Source organism: Malania oleifera, chromosome 6 (assembly GCF_029873635.1).
Source record: "Malania oleifera isolate guangnan ecotype guangnan chromosome 6, ASM2987363v1, whole genome shotgun sequence".
NCBI lineage: Eukaryota > Viridiplantae > Streptophyta > Magnoliopsida > Santalales > Ximeniaceae > Malania > Malania oleifera.
The window spans coordinates 11,216,986-11,240,839 of NC_080422.1; the positions used below are offsets into that span (position 1 = coordinate 11,216,986).

At 38.4% G+C, this 23,854-nt stretch overlaps 1 protein-coding gene across 1 annotated transcript; it reads left to right on the forward strand.

Annotated features, from left to right (window-relative positions):
- Positions 1-23,451, forward strand: LOC131157153 (nuclear pore complex protein NUP35). Its single transcript, XM_058111071.1, has 4 exons — positions 1-156; positions 344-935; positions 21,359-21,470; positions 22,783-23,451. Exons 2-4 carry the CDS (start codon positions 361-363, stop codon positions 23,089-23,091), a joined length of 996 nt encoding a protein of 331 aa, XP_057967054.1. The 5' UTR covers positions 1-156; positions 344-360; the 3' UTR covers positions 23,092-23,451.
- The last annotated feature ends 403 nt before the right edge of the window (positions 23,452-23,854 follow it).

Sequence of the window (23,854 nt, forward strand, 5' to 3'; positions counted from 1 at the left end):
GGAGAATTGATGTGTATTTACGTCATTTCGCTCACAGTATGCGCATACCCATTCTTTTTTAAAAATTCGGATCGGATTCTAGGGTTTCAATTTGATTTTGAAGTGTTCCGATTTCTTCGTGTTTGGATCCTCTGTCCTCTGTTCAGCTCCATACAGGTATACTCTCTCTCTCTCTCTCTCTCTCTCGAGCGTTTCTGCGACAATTTTCCAGTTTATGTGCCGATATGTGTAGAGCGACATTTGGAAATTACTTTAATCTTCGTTTGGTTTTTGGGAAAGGGGGACGGAGTGATAAGGAAAATTTTATGGGTACGAAATGGTGATTTTTTCTGTTGATATGCAGAATCAATCATCAAAATAATGAGCACCACAGTACAGAGGACTTCAAAGTCCGGGAGGCAGTCCTTGTTTTTTCAAGATTTAGCAACACCTGTTTCTGCTCGGAGAGGGAAATTCACTAGTCCAGGTCAAGCAGCAGCTGTTTCTGCTCTATGGCGGGAGAATTTTGCGAGCTCGGATCTTCCGCCCCCTCCTGTTTTTACATTGGAGGATCGATCAGATTTCTCTCCGGAATCTGGAATACCAGATTATCCCGTGTCCCCAGAAATAAAATCAGAGTCGAAATCCCCAGCCTATGGTTCAAGTCGCGATTTTTCAACACCAGCAAAGAGCAAATCTGAAGCTAGTACTTCTTATGCTGCAATGAGTGGGCAGCAAAATCAACAAGTCTCGCCGAGTTCGAGTTGGTGGTCACCTGCAAAGAGCGGCGGGGATCAAGATGATAAGGGAAAGGGGTCACCTGTCGAGGGTGTGGTTCAGCCAGGTGCTTTAATCACACTTCCACCTCCACGGGAAGTTGCTAGGCCGGAGTTGCAGCGGAATAGCTTGCCACCTGCGGGGAATCTTGATGAGCAAGAATGGGTCACTGTTTATGGGTACCCTCTTGATTTATCTTCTACTTATCTATTGCCACCGTTCTGTTCGTATTTGCTTGTTTTATTTTAATTTTTGCTTCATAGTTTTGGTTGAGATACTGTACCTGGAAAGTAATCATTACGGGTTGCTGTTGGTGCTACATCATGAGAACAATGCATGGTAATTTATTTTTGATTTTTTGAAGATTGTAACATCAATCATGCTGGATGAACTAGGCCGCTCATACTTTTCTTAATATTCCTATTTTTTATGACATGTCCTTTATTATTCTGACTCCTACAAAAATTTAAGCTTTTCAGTTAATCGGCATTTAGATATCCAATGGAGATGAAAAAAAATTCCTGCATAGCTTTCCAATGATCCTATTTCTGTTTTGTGTAGCATTTTTCTCAAAGAGAAAGGTTACCCATCTTTTTCTTATAATTTCCTTCATTATTAGTACATTTAATTTCATTTTTTTTTGTTTTTTAATACACCATTATTTTGTTTTTCAATGAATTTATTCTAGTGATGGAATGCATTTTCAAATGCTATGACCTAGTTAGTGGTTGGATTTGATTTTTTTGTGGTAGTGCCCATATTTTTTCGTGGTTTATTGATAAATTTTTGACTTTAAAATTGTAGAGATTCCTTGTTGATAGTGGGACATTGTTTTGTTGCATTGCTTTTGATCTTGCTATTCTTCTTATTACTTCTTTTGAGTGTACTATTTTGGAATTGTAGTTTATGCATCGTGAAATTGAGGACAAACTAATTTGTTGAACAACAACAAACCAAACCTTAAGACCAAAAACGTAGGGTTGGCTAAACCAAACCCCAAGTCTTACTAGGTAGGGTTGGCTACGTGAATATTTTTTTGCCAAGTCGCACGATTAAGAGCAATTTTCTTTGTTAGCTTAAAACCATCTAATATTGAATTGTTCCATATTATCACATTCCATATTATTTTAGGTTTATCCTAACTCCTTTTAGTATTACCCATAATAGTAACTAATTGGTGCATTATTGGTCTACATTTCAAATGTCCAAACTATTTAAGTTGCCCCTCTCTTATCTTATCTTCACTCAGTGCTATGCTTAAATTATTTTGAATATGTTAGTTCCTTAATTTATCCTTTAATGTTGTACCACTTATCCACCTTAATTTTGCATTTAGGAAATTTTTACTTTCTGGATATTCTGTTTCTTAGTTGCGCAACATTTTGCTTCATAAAGCATGGTTGGTCTTATAGCCGTCCTATAAAACTTTTCTTTTAACTTTAAGGATATTCTTCGATCACACAACACTCCCGAAGCACTCCTCCATTTTAGCTAATGTGCTTTAATTCTATGTATTACATCCTCTACAATTTCACCTTGTGTTTGCACGCTAGATCTAAGGTACCGAATCTACTAGTGCTATTAATTTCTTGCCATCAAGTTTAATTGTTTTTTTTTTTGAATGTTTCTCCTACCTTGGTTGAAATTACATTGCATATATTATGTCTTATTTCTTCTTATCCTAAAACCTCTAGACGTTAAAGCTTCTTCCCATAATTCTAGCACAGATTCTACTTCACTCCTACTTTCATCAATCAAAACAATATTATTTGCAAACAACATACGACATTGTTTTGAGAAATCTTCCCCTTGCTTTTTTGTATTTGTAGGATCAGGCATTTCTTTTTTGTGTATTGATGTCCATTGCTCCTATCTTCTTGGAATAAATATGATGAAAAGTAGTCTTGGTTACTTCCAAATCTCATGTTATTGAGAAATTGATTGTTACCATTGGATTCTGTATTATTTTGTTGGTATCTCAGTATTTCTTGTGAGATTATGTTGTTTGGCTGATCAACTTTCACTCATTTATTGTTTTGGAAGACCTTTCCCTATAGCAATTATGAGTGTTTTGGAGTGATTTAGGGGATATTTATGCAAAGAATTGTCTATTATTGAGAGAGATTATTTTAGGAGATTGTTTCCATCTGTAGCATACCTAATTGTATTATAAGTATAATGTGTCGGCTTGTACAAATTTTTCATTCAAGAAATGCAAAAAACCTATTCTGATTTCATGGTATCAGAGTTAGGATTTCTATATTTAGTTAACGATGGCAGAAGGAGCCATCAATAGCAGAGGGTCGAGCACCTCTAAAGCTCTCAACGGCAAGACTGAAGCCACCTCCACCTGGAATTCGAATGGACTAGACAACTCGTCCTTCCCACTCTCGATGGAGAGACTGAACGTAAATAATTTCCGTGAATGGGCTCAGTCAATCAAACTCATGATTGACGGCAAAGGAAAGTTAGACTACCTTACCAGCAAGAAGAAGAAGCTCGACTCAACCGACGCTGCAACTATGCAGAAGTGGAAGCCCGAATCGATCATATGATGAGAGGCACCAGAATCAATTATCCATGGTGATTTGTAATAAGAGATGGTATTTAAGGCTGTCAAAAAATTACCTTGGTAGGCTGAAAAACCAGACGAAATACGTGTGGAAGATTGACCTGATGCTTGAATGATAGAGAAAATTTTATAAAGTTGCTCCAACTGTTTCGGATTGAATGCGCCACTTGAGTGGTATTATTATTTTTCTCACCTTGTGGTATCTTGGCTAGGTTATCAATAGCAACTTGGTAGCCATGATTTTTGGGATTCTGTCTTGGCTTCCAATTTGCGGGCTTCCCTTGTATTTCTCAGCAATTATCTTTTGAGTGGCCCGACTTGCGGTAGTGCTCACACTAGGGTCTTCCTTTCTGCGTTTTTTGGCTTGTCCCAGCAGGAGTTCCTCTTGAAATGAGGGCAGACACTTTGGGCCCATTATTTTCGATCAGAATCGACTCCTTCAACATCACTTTAGGCCGGTTCTCCTCTCACCTCACCTCCATGAAAACTTCCCGAGTTGAAGGCAGAGGACGTCAATTGAGAATCTTCCTTCGCACCTCGTCCAAGTCTCGGTTAAGTTCTGCCAAAAATTTGAAGACTTGTTCATTTTCGAGTCATTTCTTGTTTCAGGCACTGTCTCTAGGGCATTCCCATTCTTCCTCAATGCTCAAGTTGAGTTCTTGTCAGAGATTCGTCATCTCCATATAGTAGTCTGTGACTTCTCTTTCTCCTTGCCGCATTTGCCATAGTCGAGTTTTTATCTCAAAGATTTTAGATTAGCTTTCAACGTCTGAGTATGTCTCTCGAACCGCATCCCAGACGTCCTTCACCAATGGTAGGAACAGATAGGTCTTGCCGATTGGAGGTTTCTTAGAGTTCACCAGCAACGCAGTCACCATGGAGTCCTCGAACTTCCACTTCTGCATAGCTGCTGCGTCGATTGAGTCGGGTTTCTTCTTCTCGCCGGTAAGGTAGCCTAACTTTCCTTTGCTTTCAATTACGAGTTTGATTGACTAAGCCCATTCATGGAAATTCTTTCTCAGTCTCTCCACCGAAAGTGGGAATGACGAGCTGTCTAGCCCATTCGAATTCAAGGTAGAGGTGGCTTCAATCTTGCCGTCGAGAGTGTCAAAGGTGTTCGACCCTCTGTTGTTGACAGCTCCTTCTGCCATCGTTAACTAGGATTATAGAAACCCTAGCTCTGATACCATGAAATCAGAATAGGTTTTCTGTATTTCTTGAATGAAAAATTTGTACAAGCTGATACATTATACTTAAAATACAATTGGGTATGCTAAAGATGGAAACAGTCTCCTAAAATAATCTCTCTCAATAATAGACAATTCTCTACATAAATATCCCCTAAATCACTCCAAAACACTTAGAATTTCACTCCCTCTCTCTCTCTCTTCTTTTAGTTGGAAGGTATAAGTTGTGGAGGGAGTAGGTTAAAATCTCTCCACTTATCATAATTTGGGAACTGTGTTTTTGGAATAAAACATTGCATACAACAAGGCCTTTGCTTCAAGTCTTCAACCTAGGAAAACAAAGGCAGTGGCTTCTGTTTATCTTGTTTAGCAATAATATTAATCTTTTCAACTGTTCATTTTTGTTTCATTGACCGTAAGCTAGCCCCTCTTCAACAATCCTATCAACTACTCTTGACCAAGTGATAGAAGAAAACCTTGGTTGCTGGTCCCCACATGATTTGGAATATAAAATTGTATACAAAAAAACCTTTTCTTCATCATAGGAAAACAGAGGCAGTTGCTTCAGTTTATCTTGTTTAACAATAATATTAAGCTTATCTGTTGTTCATTTTTCTTTCATTGACCGTAAGATAGCCCCTCTTCAACAATCCTATCAACTACTTTTTACCATGTTATAGAAGAAAACCTTGGTCGTTGGTCCCCACTTGATTTATTTTGTCCAAGTATTTTACCAATTATGTTCAAACACATACTTGAATTCCAAGTTGTTTTTTCGCATATTTAGTTGATTGCTAACATTCTTTGTTCCTTTGACCCAAATGATAAAGAGAGAGAAAGGGAGAGAATTATGGGAGATAATTGGAAAGAAAAAGAGAAGAGGAGGAGGAGAAGAAAAAAGAAAAGAAGAAAAGTGGTTGCTGGACTGCGGAGAATAGAACAGAACAGAGGGAGAGGAGAGAGAAACTGAACAGGAAATTTGGGTTCAAATATGATAACTGTTTGATAGATTACAAAGAAAGTATTTTACTCCAACATGACAACTAAAACATAACTGTTTAGTAGCCTTGAATGTGCTCGTGGAGCGTGTCAGGAGTGGGTGATTGAAGTGGGGTTTGGCATTTTGGATTGACCTTTGACTTACCTTGGGGTTAGGGGGTAATCGGGAAGCAGCCGATTTTCGGAATCTAGTAGTGGAAAGGTTGATGAAGAGATTAGATGGTTGGAAAGGGGCTCTTTTCTCTCTTATGCGAAGAATAACCCTGATTCAAGCTTGTCTTTCTAGCATTCCACTATATTTCCTGTTTGTTCTTAAGATTCGTGTGAGAATTGCTAGCATGCTTGAGATAATTATAGGAGACTATTTTGTGATTTGGTGTGGTGGGTCATAGTGATTAGTTAATTAGCTAGGAAGAGGTTTGTAGGTCTAAAAAGGACGGGCAGGGTATAGGTAAGTTGGTGTCTAAACACATTGTTCTTTTAGGCGCGTTTGGTAAAATTAAGTCTTAAGCGTTGAACACTAAATTCAAGTATGATTTTGTAAACTAGTTCTGAATTGAACTTAAGTTGCCCACTGATCTAAAATTTGAATTATTTTAACTATTTGATATCTAATATATGAATATGTGTTGTTTTTCAATTTTAACTTTCTCAAAGCTTAAGAGTATAAATATTTGATAAAATTAAGGAGTAATTACGTAAACTAAAATTTTTAATTTAATATAAATAATACTTATCATATATTTAATTAATAATTAAAATAAAAATAATATTATTTATTATTTTACAAAATTAAGATTTATTATTTTAATTTTAATCACTTGAATATTGAGATTTTTGTCATTTTCATTTTTCATAAGGGATACAACTGGAAAAGAGACCTTTGAATTTGAATTAGACATATTTGCATGTTTGATTCTGTCAGAGGAATTTTAGGAAAATTGAGAGCTACCACTAAACGCTCCGATGTCTAATTGGGCTTATTTAGTGAACTGGTTTAGACATAGTCTCTGTTCAAAGGTCACTCAGATCAAACATACACCCCTGTAGCTAAATGGTTATGGCGCTTCCCTAATGAAGAATCCTCCCTTTGGCATAGAGTAATAAAAGGTATGTTTGGGTTGGCGCAGAATGGGTTGGATAAAATGTTAATTTAAGATGTTCTTTGTAGAGTCCATGGAAATCCATTTCTTAGATTTTTCATCCTTCATTCACCCCTCATACTAAACTTGAGGTGGGGATGGGTCACATATTTGTTTTTGAAAAGGTCCTTGGCTAGGGAATGCTTCTTTTTCAACTTCTTTCCCTCATCTCTTTTGTTTGTGCTTTGAGCAAAATAGAGTTGTACCTTTCTTTGTAGATGTTTTGAGTAGTCCTTTGGCTTCCTGAATCTCCATTCTAGGAGACCTCACAATGATTGGGAGATGGTGGAATTGTCATTTTTGTTATCCTTATAGAATGAGACTAACTTTTCTTCGGGGAGGGATATACGCTCTTTGTCTTCAGGTTAGTCAGCAGTATATTCTTGCAAATATTTTTTTGATTTCTTGATCCGGTTCAATTCTTCATTTCCACTATTCAGTTATTTGGAAGGCTGAGGCTCCCCCAAAAATTTAGGCTTTCACTTGATTGGTTGTGCTTAATAAAATAAATACTAATAACTTTCTGCAAATCAGGAGGCCTTTGAAGGCTCTCTCTTCCTATGTATGTGTGCTTTGTTGCAAGAATTTTGAGACTGCTTCTCATCTTCTTTTGCATTGTGAGAGAATCTATCTAGTATAAGCTTTTGGTATTATGGGAAAGAGCTGAGAATGTCCTCATTCGATGGATGACTTGTGAGCCATTTCTTTCACAGGATTTGAGAGAAGGATAGGGCAGTAATATGGAACTGTGACATATTTGCTGTTTTATAGGGGATATGGCTGGCGCGTTATGCATCAATTTTTTTTTGAAAAAAAATTAAGTCATTCATCCAATAATCTCTCATTCAATTATGCAGTCGTTTCTTCACAAGTTTCCTTTCAAAAAATTTCCTCTCCATGCTTGCAGTAGCAACAGGAAAAATCAGTGCTAAACAAGCAAGTAAACTAATGGATAAACAATGTCTTTTCTTGTCTCATCAACCTTTTTGCAAGGCTACCAATCCCTTGAGTTAAAAAAATTAGTGCAAAGTATCAAGTTCAGTATCAAGTGCCATGATGTCCATCGAAGAAAATTAAGGGGGGTAAAAATAAGGAAGGCGAATCAAATTTTGCTTATTAAAAGCAAAAAAAAAAAAAAGCATTATCAGACTAAGAAATGCCTCACAAAGAAGTAACTTAGTATTTACCTCAGTAAAGCGATTATTAAGCTCCTGAAGTTACATATCCACAACATTATAAAATAACTCAACACGATAGTGATACTGGGTTGCAACTTGTTGAGTTTTATGTTGTGCTTGCCAATGATAGCAAATATTCCATGTATGTTGGGAGTAAGGATATTTTATCTAACAAAGGTTCCCACCCTTTATCTCTAAACATTTGTAGTTGATTCTTAGAGATTTTATGTAACGACCCGGCCCTTTACACGGACTCAGGTGTCACTCACATACATCAAATACCTATACCTGTTCAAGATATGGAAACAACCCGTCCTAAACAGGGACATACAGGTGTAAAACATACATAATCATGATGTAAATGTCGCGGAAAAACATAAACATCCATTGGGATTACTACTAGCCTTATACCAGAGTTCACTAATGCATCCATAATTTACATACATTCGCACTTAGAGTAATCGTCATATTACAACCCTCCAAAAAGGACTTTCATCAAGTTTAGTACAAAAATTTAGATGCTTACGTAAGCTAACCAAAATAACCTCCCTAGTCCTTTTATCTACTAGGACCGACGCACGGATGGACCTGAAAACAAAGGTTGTAAGATAGGGTGAGACACCTCTCAGTAAGGAAGAAGGAGTTACAACAGTGTGTGACTGCATACATGCATATTTTCATTCAACATCTGGAATATAAATCAAATATTTTCAATACAGTAATGCATCAGGTATATCATTATTCATATTACAAAATTCCCACATCTGTCTTTCGACCATTTAATGATTTATCAGATGACCAACAGCAAAATATCCCTATAACCAGTTTTACCCCGTGGCTCGGGTTGTGCACTGGTACTCGTCCAATGCCCTGTTCGTGCAGACACTGCCGAGTACCTACATACGATCCGACTGCCTCCATTGGCCCAATATCAGCCAATGGTTTCACCCTGCTAGCCGACCATCTTGGTACCCACATCGTTTAGTACGTGTGGTTGCACGTGTACATCTAGCTACGATATCGTGCCGTATCATATAACAGTAGTTTATTTCAACTCTGCAAAGAAAGTATTTTTCAACCCTCCCGGGACTCTCAAGCTGTGGTTCCGTGTATCATAAATTCAATTTATACAAATATGATTTTATCTCCCATAATCTATATCAATAGTATAGAAATAATTCCAGCGGGTTCAAATCGGCGTCTTTGCACCTGGTTTACCCCTCTTTGTTTACTGATGCGGCTCGGTGTATCACCAGCCTCTGTTTATCACATTGTCAGTATAACAAATTGAAATTTCATTCCCATATTCTATATCAGTAGTATAGAAAATACATTCATTTTCATTTCAACATATATCACACAAGTTTAATACAAAAACCCGCTAAATGATAGAAATTCAATATACATAGTTTAACTAAATAAATAAAGGAATCGAGCCTCTCCTACTATAGTATAAACACAAATAACGATGTTTGTAAAATTTGGAGATCATACGTCGAAATCCTCGTTTTTACCAAAAACCGTGAAATCGTCAAATCGGCATTTCTACGCTGTAGAATTTCACAAATAAGCATTTAAATCATACATAATAACATAAACTAGTTTTTTAGCGGTTTAGTTTTCCAAAATAGCTGTTGTAATCAAGTTCCCCTTACCTTATATTCAAAATGAAACTTCGTACGAAAACGGTCCAAAACGACAACTCAAGATCCCGAAAACCTAAAACCACAGAACATAACCTTACTATGTTTTCTACTGCTATCCAAATATCCAATCAAAATTAGGATCAGATTCCTACCTCGATTCTTGGGAAAACCCGAAACTCTCCGAAACGACGATCCGATCCACTAAAAGTGTAGAGTTTTCTCTTCTGATCCACGCAGTACCCTCCGTTTTTGGAAACGGATGACGAACGGCGAAGGATCTTAGAGAGAGAGAGAGAAAATGAGAGAGAGAGAGAGAGAGAGAGAGAGAGAATGAAAGAGAATAAGAGAATTTATAGAATAAATCCTTGAGAGAGAGAGAGAGAGAGAGAGAGAGAGAGAGAGAATGAGAGAATGAGAGAGGATAAGAGAATTTATAGAATAAATCTTTACTTAGCCCTTAAGTAATCTAAATAAATATCTCCTCCAAGATATTTATATATAAATATCTCAAAATATCTTCTCCAAAATATCTTCTTCTTGTTTTTTTTTTTTTTTTTTGTGTCGGGTTACTACAATCTCCCCTCCTTATAAGAATTTCGTCCCCGAAATTCACCAACTGATACCAAATGTACTCTACCTTACATCAGAGACCTACAGAAGAGTCGGCAGCCACCCTCAAAGCAGCTCCGGTGCGAAGTTATTATCTACCCTCGCTTATGGCGGAGGAATACCGTGGTTACAATGTGATGCTTCGGAAGATTACACACACAAAACTCTCCCGAAGACCATACCACCTATACTACTATACATAATTACATACCTTCCGAAAATAACTGCGGGAACTTCTGGCGTATTTCTGACTCTAACTCCCATGAAGCTTCCTCCACTGTATGGTTACGCCATAATACATTCACTAGCGGTATTTCCCTAGTCCGTAACTGCTGAACTTTCCGACCTAATATCAGTACTGGTACCTCCTCATATGATAAAGTCTCATTGATCTCTAGAGGTTCGTAACTCAGTACATGTGATGGATCTGGTATATACTTCCTCAGTACAGACACGTGAAATACATCATGAACTCGGGATAATGCTGGAGGTAAAGCCACTCGATAAGCAACCGAACCTATCCTTTCAAGGATTTCAAAAGGCCCGACATACCGAGGACTTAGCTTCCCCTTCTTCCCGAATCTCATCACCCCTTTCATCGGAGCGATTCTCAAGAATACCATATCTCCTATTTCAAATTCCAACTCTCGCCGACGAGTATCAGCATAATTCTTTTGTCGACTCTGAGCTGCTTTAATTTTTTCCCTGATCAATGCGACCTTTGCAGAGGTCTGCTGAATCAGTTCTGGACCTAGTATCTGCCGCTCACCTACCTGATCCCAGTACAATGGAGATCGACACCGATGACCGTACAAAGCCTCATAAGGTGCCATCTCTATGCTCGCCTGGTAACTGTTGTTATATGCAAATTCAACAAGCGGTAGATATCGTATCCAAATATTACCAAAATCTAGTATACAAGCCCGCAACATATCTTCTAATGTTTGAATAGTTCTCTCCGACTGTCCATCCGTTTGTGGGTGAAAAGACGTACTGAACATCAATCGCGATCCCAAGGCATCCTGTAAACTTTTCCAGAAACGAGATGTAAAACGCGGATCTCGATCTGAAACAATAGATATAGGAATACCATGGAGTCGTACCACCTCCTGCACATAAAGTTCTGCCAGCTTATTCAGAGAGTAGCTGACTCTGATTGGAATGAAGTGTGCAGTCTTCGTCAACCGATCTACTATAACTCATATGGCATTCTGCCCATGCATCGCCGCAGGTAAACCCGTCACAAAATCCATTGAGACATGTTCCCACTTCCACTCAGGGACGTCGAGTGGTTGAAGTGGTCCTGCCGGCTTCTGATGTTTTGCTTTAATCTGCTGACATGTCAGGCACTGTTCTACAAATCGGGCGATCTCTCTTTTCATATTAGACCACCAGAAAGATTCCCTCAAATTCCGGTACATTTTCGTACTACCAGGATGTACAGTGTAGAGCGAACGGTGTGCCTCCTCTAGAATAACCCGTTTAATCACGGCATCATTCGGAACGCAAACCCTGCTGCGGAATCTCAGTATCCCATCACCAGAAATACTGAAGTCTGGCTTTAAACCATTCCGAACTCCTTCTATAACCTCAACTAACTTTCGATCCTCTTTTTGCGCTACACGGATCCTCTCTTGTAAGGTCGGTTGCACCACCAAGCTGGCAAGGACAGCCTGATGATTTTCTTCTACCACTTCCAAGCCCAACCTTTCCAAGTCCATACAAATTTGGTGCTGAACTCTAATCGCTGAAACAGACGCATCAACAGACTTCCGACTCAGAGCATCAGCTACCACATTAGCCTTTCCTGGGTGATAGCTAATAACACAGTCGTAGTCTTTAATCAACTCTAGCCACCTGCGTTGTCTCATGTTCAGCTCCTTCTGGGTGAAAAAGTATTTAAGACTTTTATGGTCAGTAAAAATCTCGCACTTTTCACCATACAAGTAATGCCTCCAAATTTTTAATGCAAATACTACCGTTGCTAATTCCATATCATGTGTCGGGTAGTTCTTTTCGTACTCTTTAAGTTGCCGAGAAGCGTAAGCAATTACTCTGCTCTGCTGCATTAGAACACAACCAAGACCCTTCTTAGAGGCGTCACTATAAATAACGAATCCACCATCCCCTGAAGGAATGGTCAGGATTGGAGCAGTAACCAGTCGCCGTTTCAGCTCCTGGAAACTCAACTCACATTCCTCAGTCCAAACGTACCTCACGTTCTTCCTCGTGAGTCGCGTCAAAGGACCTGCTAAACTGGAGAACCCTTCTACAAAACGACGGTAGTAACCTGCAAGACCTAAAAAGCTTCTTACTTCCTGAACATTCTTCGGTCTCACCCAGTTCACTACTGCTTCAATCTTACTCGGGTCCACGGATACACCTTCCTTGGACACAACGTGACCAAGAAATGCAATCTGCTCTAGCCAGAACTCACACTTCTTCAATTTAGCATACAATTTCTTATTCCTAAGCATTTGCAAGACAAGCCTCAAATGCCCCTCATGCTCTGCAGCGCTCCTAGAATACACTAGGATGTCGTCGATAAATACCACGACGAACCGGTCTAAATATTCGTGAAAGACCCTGTTCATCAAATCCATAAACGCTGTAGGTGCATTAGTCAAACCAAAAGGCATAACCATAAATTCATAATGGCCATACCGAGTTCGAAATGCCGTCTTAGGAATGTCTTCCACTTTCACCTTCAGCTGGTGATACCCAGATCGTAGATCAATCTTAGAGTAGATCTGCGTGCCTTGAAGCTGGTCAAACAGATCATCGATTCGAGGTAGCGGATATTTATTCTTTACCGTCACCTTGTTCAGTTCTCTGTAGTCGATGCATATCCTCATCGACCTATCCTTCTTCTTAACAAACAAAACGGGCACTCCCCAAGGAGAAATACTAGGACGAATGTACCCCTTGTCTAGGAGCTCCTGAAGTTGTTCCTTCAGTTCTTTCAATTCAGCTGGAGCCATACGATACGGAGCTTTCGATATCGGCGCCGTACCTGGAACTAGCTCTATCGCGAATTCCACTTCCCTGTCCGGAGGTAACCCTGGCAAGTCCTTTGGAAACACGTCAGGGAACTCGCACACTACAGCAATTGTTTCCAACTTATTTTCTTCAACCGGCGTATCTTTCACAAACGCCAGATACCCTTGGAAGCCATCTAGGAGTAGCCTCCTAGCTTGAAAAGCTGAAAGGATTCGTGGTGTAGAACGCACACACGACCCCTGGAATTTGAATTCCTGCTCCCCTGGTGGTTTAAACAACTCCTCTCGCCTGCGGCAATCAATACTAGCACAACTGGCCGACAACCAGTCCATCCCAAGGATGATATCAAAACCATGCATGTCATAGACCACTAGGTTAACTGGTAGTATTTTTCCCTGAATTTCCACAGGGAAGTTATGGACTAACTTACTACACCCGACTGCAGACCCAGACGGCGTAGTCACTACCAGTTCATAATCCAACAGTTGCACCTCCAAACCACATAATTTAACAAAATTACGGGAAATAAAAGAATGCGTAGCTCCAGAATAAAAAAGTACTATAGCTTCATGAAAAAACACATAAATAGTACCTGTGACCACGTCACCAGCGTTCTCAGCGTCACCAGGAGTCAGAGAATATACCCTAGCCTGGGCAGTACCCCCCTGTTGACCGCCACGCTGTGTTGGAGCATTCCCTTTGTATTGCTTCTGTGTGACTCCATCATTCCTCTGCCTCGGACAGTCTCTCATCTGATGTCCTTGTCTACCACACCGCATACAGGCTCCCGTAGACAACCAACACTACCCCTGGTGTTTCTTACCACATAAAGAGCAATGTGGAACACTTGCGGCATTTTGGGACGTGCCACCACTATTTTTCTTCCATTTACTCTGTCCTGCCCCAGATGAATAATTAGGAGGCGCTGGCCTCTTCTTCGTAACCTGAACCTCTGCATCCTCTAGTAAATACTCCTCTGCTACCGTGGCTTTATCAACCAACGTAGCAAAATCCTGCAACTGCAGAATCGCTGTCTGCTTACGGATCTCGCTCCTCAGACCCCTCTGAAACTTCCAAGCCTTCTTTGCTTCATTAGGAATCACGAATGGAGCAAATCGAGACAGCTCCTGGAACTTGGCAGCGTACTGCTGCACTGTCAGTGAACCCTGCGTCAAATTCATAAATTCCTCCATTTTCGCATTTCTCATTGTGGCCGGAAAATAACGTTCAAAGAAGAGCTCTTTGAATCGGGCCCATGTCAACACTATCGGTATCGGTCGGTGCTCCTCCATCTGCTTTACTGACCCCCACCATCTCTCAGCCTCCCCTGCCAACTTGAACGTGGCGAAGGTGACTTTCTGCTTTTCAGTGCAGTTTAACACACCTAAGATCTTCTCGATCTCCTGGATCCAATTCTCAGCACGAACTGGATCTGTACCGCCCACAAAAGCAGAGGGCTTCAATCTGGTGAACTGCTCAATAGAGCAACCCAACTCAGTCATAGGACGATCCTGCCCTCTATTCGTACGCACTACCTCAGCCATAAGCTGCTGTGCGAATTCACGTAACACACTAGTAGAGTCGTTACCAGCCTCGGGGCCGGCACCCTCACTACTACTGCCACCTATATTGGCAGTGATATCCCTGGATTCCATCCTGAAAACATTTACGAGAATTCATTAGAAGGTAATAGCCTAAGCATCAACTAACACTATCATACTATAGACTCAGTTCCTTAAATCCACATCCTGAATATCGATGTACTCCATTAATTTAACATCATCATTCTAACTCAAGTTCTGCTCTTCCACTTGGAAACAACACCATCAATAGATTGCCATGATTTTCTGAACCCTTCGAATGATCCAGAAAAACACAGAAGTCTGCCAATTGTTTTCATCTCCAGGTATACAAAACAAAACTCAAGGTCATATCCATGTCCTATACCCTGGTATATTCTAGACTGTAACAACTAGCAACTTCTTAGTTTAGCACATATCCCTAACCAGGCAGCATGAATCAAATCATACTTCCGACTGGCTACGGGCTCTGATACCAACTGTAACGACCCGGCCCTTTACACGGACTCAGGTGTCACTCACATACATCAAATACCTATACCTGTTCAAGATATGGAAACAACCCGTCCTAAACAGGGACATACAGGTGTAAAACATACATAATCATGATGTAAATGTCGCGGAAAAACATAAACATCCATTGGGATTACTACTAGCCTTATACCAGAGTTCACTAATGCATCCATAATTTACATACATTCGCACTTAGAGTAATCGTCATATTACAACCCTCCAAAAAGGACTTTCATCAAGTTTAGTACAAAAATTTAGATGCTTACGTAAGCTAACCAAAATAACCTCCCTAGTCCTTTTATCTACTAGGACCGACGCACGGATGGACCTGAAAACAAAGGTTGTAAGATAGGGTGAGACACCTCTCAGTAAGGAAGAAGGAGTTACAACAGTGTGTGACTGCATACATGCATATTTTCATTCAACATCTGGAATATAAATCAAATATTTTCAATACAGTAATGCATCAGGTATATCATTATTCATATTACAAAATTCCCACATCTGTCTTTCGACCATTTAATGATTTATCAGATGACCAACAGCAAAATATCCCTATAACCAGTTTTACCCCGTGGCTCGGGTTGTGCACTGGTACTCGTCCAATGCCCTGTTCGTGCAGACACTGCCGAGTACCTACATACGATCCGACTGCCTCCATTGGCCCAATATCAGCCAATGGTTTCACCCTGCTAGCCGACCATCTTGGTACCCACATCGTTTAGTACGTGTGGTTGCACGTGTACATCTAGCTACGATATCGTGCCGTATCATATAACAGTAGTTTATTTCAACTCTGCAAAGAAAGTATTTTTCAACCCTCCCGGGACTCTCAAGCTGTGGTTCCGTGTATCATAAATTCAATTTATACAAATATGATTTTATCTCCCATAATCTATATCAATAGTATAGAAATAATTCCAGCGGGTTCAAATCGGCGTCTTTGCACCTGGTTTACCCCTCTTTGTTTACTGATGCGGCTCGGTGTATCACCAGCCTCTGTTTATCACATTGTCAGTATAACAAATTGAAATTTCATTCCCATATTCTATATCAGTAGTATAGAAAATACATTCATTTTCATTTCAACATATATCACACAAGTTTAATACAAAAACCCGCTAAATGATAGAAATTCAATATACATAGTTTAACTAAATAAATAAAGGAATCGAGCCTCTCCTACTATAGTATAAACACAAATAACGATGTTTGTAAAATTTGGAGATCATACGTCGAAATCCTCGTTTTTACCAAAAACCGTGAAATCGTCAAATCGGCATTTCTACGCTGTAGAATTTCACAAATAAGCATTTAAATCATACATAATAACATAAACTAGTTTTTTAGCGGTTTAGTTTTCCAAAATAGCTGTTGTAATCAAGTTCCCCTTACCTTATATTCAAAATGAAACTTCGTACGAAAACGGTCCAAAACGACAACTCAAGATCCCGAAAACCTAAAACCACAGAACATAACCTTACTATGTTTTCTACTGCTATCCAAATATCCAATCAAAATTAGGATCAGATTCCTACCTCGATTCTTGGGAAAACCCGAAACTCTCCGAAACGACGATCCGATCCACTAAAAGTGTAGAGTTTTCTCTTCTGATCCACGCAGTACCCTCCGTTTTTGGAAACGGATGACGAACGGCGAAGGATCTTAGAGAGAGAGAGAGAAAATGAGAGAGAGAGAGAGAGAGAGAGAGAGAATGAAAGAGAATAAGAGAATTTATAGAATAAATCCTTGAGAGAGAGAGAGAGAGAGAGAGAGAGAGAGAGAGAATGAGAGAGGATAAGAGAATTTATAGAATAAATCTTTACTTAGCCCTTAAGTAATCTAAATAAATATCTCCTCCAAGATATTTATATATAAATATCTCAAAATATCTTCTCCAAAATATCTTCTTCTTTTTTTTTTTTTTTTTTTTTTGTCGGGTTACTACATTTTAACCAAGTTCATGGCATTGATGATATCTTGGTCTTTTCTTTGCAAAGATTGTGATAATTCGTTAGTGATTCTCAGCACTTTCTTGATAAAGGTGATTGCAAAATCAAATGATTGCGTTGAGTTTAACTAGCCACGAGCTTCCTTTTGTTCAAAAGAAGATCCATTTTCCATGATAATCTCAAGAACACCCATCATTGAAGAAAACATGAGAATTAAGTTCATTATTGAACCATAATGGGATCTCCAATGTGTATTGCCAGGTTGTTTAAAACTTGACCCTTGATTGAAGCCTCTCCCACTCAGAATTTCTCCATTTCCCAATGCTTCACTAATATTAGCAAGTTGCTTCTCTTGAGGGATGTTGTGCCATTTACACGAGCCTCCAACAACATTCAGAAAAATAGCAATGACGTGGGAAAGTGAAGCAACATCAAGGTGATTCTTTGCAGTGGCAACAAGTGTGAGTTGGAGTTGATGAGCAAAACAATGGACATGGAAGTTAGGGGGATTCTCTCTCAAAATCAAAATTTTGAGACCATAAAGTTCACCTTGCATATTGCTAGCACAATCATAACCTTGTTCACGTATCCTTGATATACTTTAACCATTTTTAACACAACAATGATTCTGCTCTTGCTTTAAGTGATAGAGTGCTGGTGTCCTTTACATGTTCAATTCCAAGGAAGTGCTCAACAACAATTCCTGTTTTAATCACATACTGCAATGCAATGGCCATTTGCTCAATTGCAACTGCATTTACAATATCTTTCTAGACAGCAGGTGCAATCAGTTTATGATTGCCAGGAGCATTTTGTAAAATGACAATTTTTATTGCTTCATTGCGATCAGCTAGAAATTTGGGAAGTTCAAGGAAATTTCATTGATTAATAGAACTCTCAGATTCATCATGAACACGAAGAGCCAATCCTTGGTGTGATAGGGAGCAAATGCAACAAACTGATGCGCCATTAGATGTGCTTGATATATGCATTGATCCTGGTTTGATTGCTTAAACAAAGCAACTTTGATGTGTTGACTTTGATTCATCAAATCTTGGCATTTCTTCCAAGCTTGATTATGAACACTGCTTGGACCACCTCCGGTATGAGTGGTGAATCTTTCTTTCTGGTTCCAATTACTAAATCCTTCACCAACAAATGAATCCCCATCCCTCGTTTCCCAAAGCCAAGCTTAAAAAGATAACAACATAGACAAAAGGTGACATCTTTTGCAATGCAGTACTCTAACCAATTTCCAAAATCATTAAACCAAAAAAGACAAAACGTTTGCATTTATTTCCTAATCAATTTTTGAGGGAAAACAACATGATGGTGAGGTTGGAAAGTCTCCCTTTTGCGAGTATGCTCTCTGAATCTTGTCTCAATCATTTGGATGATAATTTGAAATTTTATTTCTTAACCCTGGGTCTGCTGAAAAATCCAAGTTAACCTCAATTGAATCTTCTTTTGCACTATTTCTTTCATCATATCCCTATATCCTGTTTCTTGAGGAAAAGATTGTTGTTTCTCTATTAGTCTCATCCTTTTAAGATATCTTTCCATATCCTATTCAAATGACATAATTTTCATATCTATTACTTATCAAATATCATAATCACTCAACCCAAATAATATTGTAAGATTTGGGCTTTTAAAAGAACTCTTAGAATTTAGTATCAAACAAGAAAATATCAAGATTAATATGACAAAAAATAACAATATAGGACAACATAAAAATATTAATGACAATTGGCAAGAAATAATAATGTAGGCTTCACCTAAATTTGGGCTTTTAAGATAACTCTAAGAAACTAGTTTCAAACAATAGGAATTTACTCATAAAATATCAAATTGATTTATATGACAAGAAATTACAATGTAAGGTAAGGGTTTTCTTCAAATTAGGGCTTTTAAAAGAAATTAAAAGTTCTAGATTTCAAACTGAGAATTGACCCACAAAAATATTACATTAATATGGCAAAAAATGACAATGTAGAGCTCACATCAAATTAAGAATTTTAAAAAAAATCTAGAAATATAATTTCAAATAGAGAATTTACCCATAAATGTATCTAATTAATATCACAAAGAACAACAAATTTAACAATGTAGCCATGTAGTATTTGCCTCAAATTAGGATTATTAACTAATAACTAACTAGTCAAGGCTGTCAAAGTTTTAAAAATAATATTACTTAAAGTTGCCATAATTCATAAATTATATCATCTTGGCTAGGGCCGAAATTGGGAGATTAAGAAAATCCGGAGGGCCAAAACTCTAGAATTTGGGAGAGCCTTGCCCCAGAGTAGATCTGGTGTCACCACATGAGGAGAGTTGGAATTCAGAAGCTGGATTGAGGATTATGCGTGAGGCCGGCAGAGGCACTGAGTTGGCATGGACTGCTGTGGGCCTGCGCTGGCTGCATCTGGGTGGATGGTGGCTGCTGGATGGACAGCTTGGGACCCTTGATGCCAGATGGAGGTGCTGGCTGCTGCGTTTGGCTTTGGCAGTGATGGAGTAAGAGAGGCGCTGATGGTGAGGGAGTCGAGGAGAGGCAGAGAGAGGTTCCATTTGGGAGTGTAAAGCGCTCAGCATTCTCCTCTTTTTTTTCTTTTTTTTTCTTTTTTGTAATAAAATTTTGGAATAGCTCTAGAAGTTTCTCTATTCAATCCTAGACCCCATGTATATGGAAGGTAAGGATGCAATTACCCAAATCCCCCTACTTTAATGCTGGTTTTCTATATACTCAAAAGGGCTTTTGTAAACTGTCTGGGGGCGATAGCCCACACTCGGCAAAGAGTGGATCCTCCCCTGACTCCAACATTACAACTAAGATGTATAATTACAAAATAACACAGTAATTAAAATACATAAAATAAATCTAAATTAACCAAATTTATGAAATAACCATGTTCCCAAACTAAAATAAAGATATTTGCTACAATATAAACATCCTAAAGTTCTCCTTTGGTGGTTCTCTGTCAATTGAAATTTTCAAATCTTGAAGTCTTAAGGATGCTTTCTGAATTTTTTAATCTGGAACAACTCAAATCTTTGAAAGTAGGATTTGGATCAACCTGGCAATTTTCAGCTGACTACTTTGCAGCCAATTTATTGAGTGGCAATGAGAATTGAATTAATAGCATGTTGCTCATGGATCAAATAGATAGGCATTGGAGACGAGTATATTCGAATTCTAAATCATGATAACATAGAGAGTAATGTTATGAATCAGATTGGAAATGCTGAGAACTATATAGGGAGGCCCGCCAAGTTGAAGTACCAAATGGATGCTACATTACTGTACCTGAGTCTTGATAAAAAGAAAGAGAACTGAATCTGTAGTTGTGATCTTCATGTGCAGTTAACAAATAACAATTCTATGCTCATATATTTAGTTTATATCTCTTGTTTTTTCTTTGTGGGAGACACTGGACTGTTTTCACTTTTCAAAGTTATTTAAAAATTTTTTTTTTTAGCATTTTAAAATGGAAAAGCATAAATTTGGAAAGCACTTTTGGAGTCGTTGATAGACCCCTTTCTTGAAAATTTGAAAATCAACAGTTTAGCATGTCCTGAAAATAGAATGTTCTCAATAACATTAAAGAATAGTTTTTAGAAACTGCACAGTGAATGTGTATTCTGCACTTCTCCTGGTTTTTAAAATAGAAACAAAAGGAAAAAAACTTAACTGGCCTTGTACATTTCTAAAATTGGGGAAGGATTTTTAGGGAGAATTTTGAGTAGGAGGCAAAAGCTGACTGAGCTGCTGAAGTGTGGAGGGAGACTGAGATGTCCAAAAATATATCGATGATGTCCTACAACATAACAAACACAATCAGAAATCAAAGAGAAATAATTACAAACATATACAACCAGAGTGTGCTGTTGTTTATGTTAGTCAAAACTAGAAACGGTAATAAGAAAATATATATTTGATAAAGGAGCTTCCAGTTGTGTGTAGCATGCTCAAGTAGCACCACACACTTTTGAGGCATGAGTTTGGAGGGATTTTCAGCATTTGGATTCTGTCTCTCTGCACTTTAGTTGGGGCTTACACTCCATAAAATTATGTTCAAGTCTTTTGGGGTAATCTTTGATTTTATGTTTTGTTTGTATGAAGTAAACTTATACTGTTAATTGTTTCAAAACATTTTATTAGTATATTTTATTTATGCCCTTCTAGAAAGACCTCTGATTCCAATCTTCATTCTGTGTTTCCAGATTTTCTCCTGGGGATACTAACTTGGTTTTGCGAGAGTTTGAAAAATGTGGAATGATATTAAAACATGTACCCGGTCCTAGAGACGCTAATTGGATGCACATTTTGTATCAGGTAACTTTGCTTTCATGTATTTTCAGGTTTAATTTGTTCATGCTTCTCTTTGTTTTAATCATTAATCATTTATATCTCATTGTTTTATCCTTTATTCAATCTCTTTTTTCTGGTGTATGACATTGCAGCTACGTTTCCAGGTAAAATGTGTATATAACGCATGTCAAAATGTTGAGAAAACACATTTTATTGAGATGATGTCTTGGTTCCTCTCTTCCTTTAACCAATTATGAAGGAGGTGCCTAGGGATCAAGCATTCGAGGAAGTCTAGCTGACCACTTTTCTCCTAATGAAAATTGTGTCTGTTAGATCCAAGCTGTAGTCAATGGTATTATATATTGTAGCACCTCTTCATTTTTTGCTTTTCTCCTTGAAATATAGCTTGGGTTCTTCTTGGACTTATGCTTCCGTTGCTTTTTCAATGCACCCTACAAATGTGCCTTCCGGCATCTATTTGTCTCTTCTTTCCTTTTGCATTCTTGCTGAAACTATGGTGGAAATCCTTTACATTCCATTTAAAGTGCGAATGAAAGCGGAACTTGTTTCATTTGCAACTGAATTCTCTAGTGGGATCTTGTGGAATTCATATATTCCAAAGATCTTTCCTGATTTGTTGCCATTCCCCTTAAAAGAGTGTCTAATGTGAAGTTTGCACCTGTTTAATGAATGCTAGACTTTGGTTGAGGGATTAGATGCTCAGCCTGACCCAGTCTTTCTGCTTGACAAAAAGAAAAAAATTGGGACCAGTGTTAGTGTTAAAATTATCATATGGTAGGACATGGCTTCATGGCCATGCCATTTTCCTGGAAATTATTTCTCCAAAACTCATATTTTGGATTTTAAGTGCCTAAGGCACAGTAATACAGCGTTGAGAATGTGTATAATATTGGGCACATCAACACAATGGATCTAGGAAGAGTGAAATTCTTTGTTTATCATAGGCATAGCCGCCATGTGCTACTAGGTAGTGTTTGGGAGCATGAATTTCAGGCCTTGGATTTGGATTTTGATGGATTTGGACAAATTTCAGTATAATTTTATATATCATCTTATTCAAATCTAATACAACTCCAAATTCAAGGCCTCTCCAAACATAGGTTTAGTGTATGTGATGTCAAACATGTAGATTTCATGGGGGAAGAACATGGACCAACTGCTTGTTCTCACTACGTTAATTATTTACTTTTTTATATTCATTATCAATAGCTTATCTTCTGGGTTTTCTGTAATGGGCATGATTTATGCTTGCTCCAGCAAACATTTGTTGCAGTGAAATTGGGTTTATTTGTTTGTTTTTATTTTGATGGTGCAGAATCAATATGATGCTCAAAAGGCTCTGCGAAAGAATGGGATGCAAATTAATGGAGTTCTCATTATAGGTGTGAAGCCACTGGATCCAATGCAGCGTGAGGCTCTGAACGAAAGGCTTAATAATCAGGGATTCATGACTTTCCCCCCTCCACAATCCACCAGAAGCTCACAGCCCAATACACTGAGAGCCACTCCTCGTCCATACTCCCTTCAAAATGGAAGCGCTAGTGCTCGGCAGTCTACCAGTGCCATCGCTTCCCCGGCAAAATCTGTAGTGTCCAAAATCATGGACCTGATGTTTGGGGTTTAATGAGTTATCTATAACTGTTTTGTATTTCACCCCCCTTGCTTCTATACCCTCTTTGCCCACCTTTCTTAGCCTGCTTGCCATTTCCCCTTCCCAACAAAAGACACTAAAATTCAATGTACAGCTGATGGTTTCAGACTTTGAGCTGTTGCATTTTCTCTCCTCCCCACATAAATGAATAGGTGATAGAAACGAATTGTGGAATGGTATTCGGCCATGTGCTGGGCAGGATTCACGGGCATGCCTTTTTCAGGTCTATAGGCTTTGCCTATGTTGACAAACTATGCAATTTCATGGCTCTAGCTATCCATTGTACTATTTTATTTTAGCAGTATTTTAATAGGTTGGCCTGGCATTGGCTCAGCTCGATCTTGCATGTTGTCTCATTGGCTGTTGGGTATATTTTGGAGTAATGGGGAGTTGGATATTTAATATTTTTTGATTAGTTATATACTCATGGTTTGTCAATGATGTAGTTAGCAGACTTCCAGAATAATGAGAAATAGTGTTCATCTGAAATTACTCTTATGTATATATTAGTAGAATCTAGAGGTTTTAGGATAAGTAGAAATAAAATAGAATATATGAAATGTAGTTTTAGTAATGATAGGAGTAATATTAGAAATAAAGTTAAAATTGATGATGAAAAAATAAATAGTATTTGTAGATTTTGATACGTTGGATCTATTATGTAAGTTGAAAGAGAAATTGAAAATGATGTAATGTATAGAGTTAAGGCAGGTTGGGTAAATGAAAAAGTGTTTCA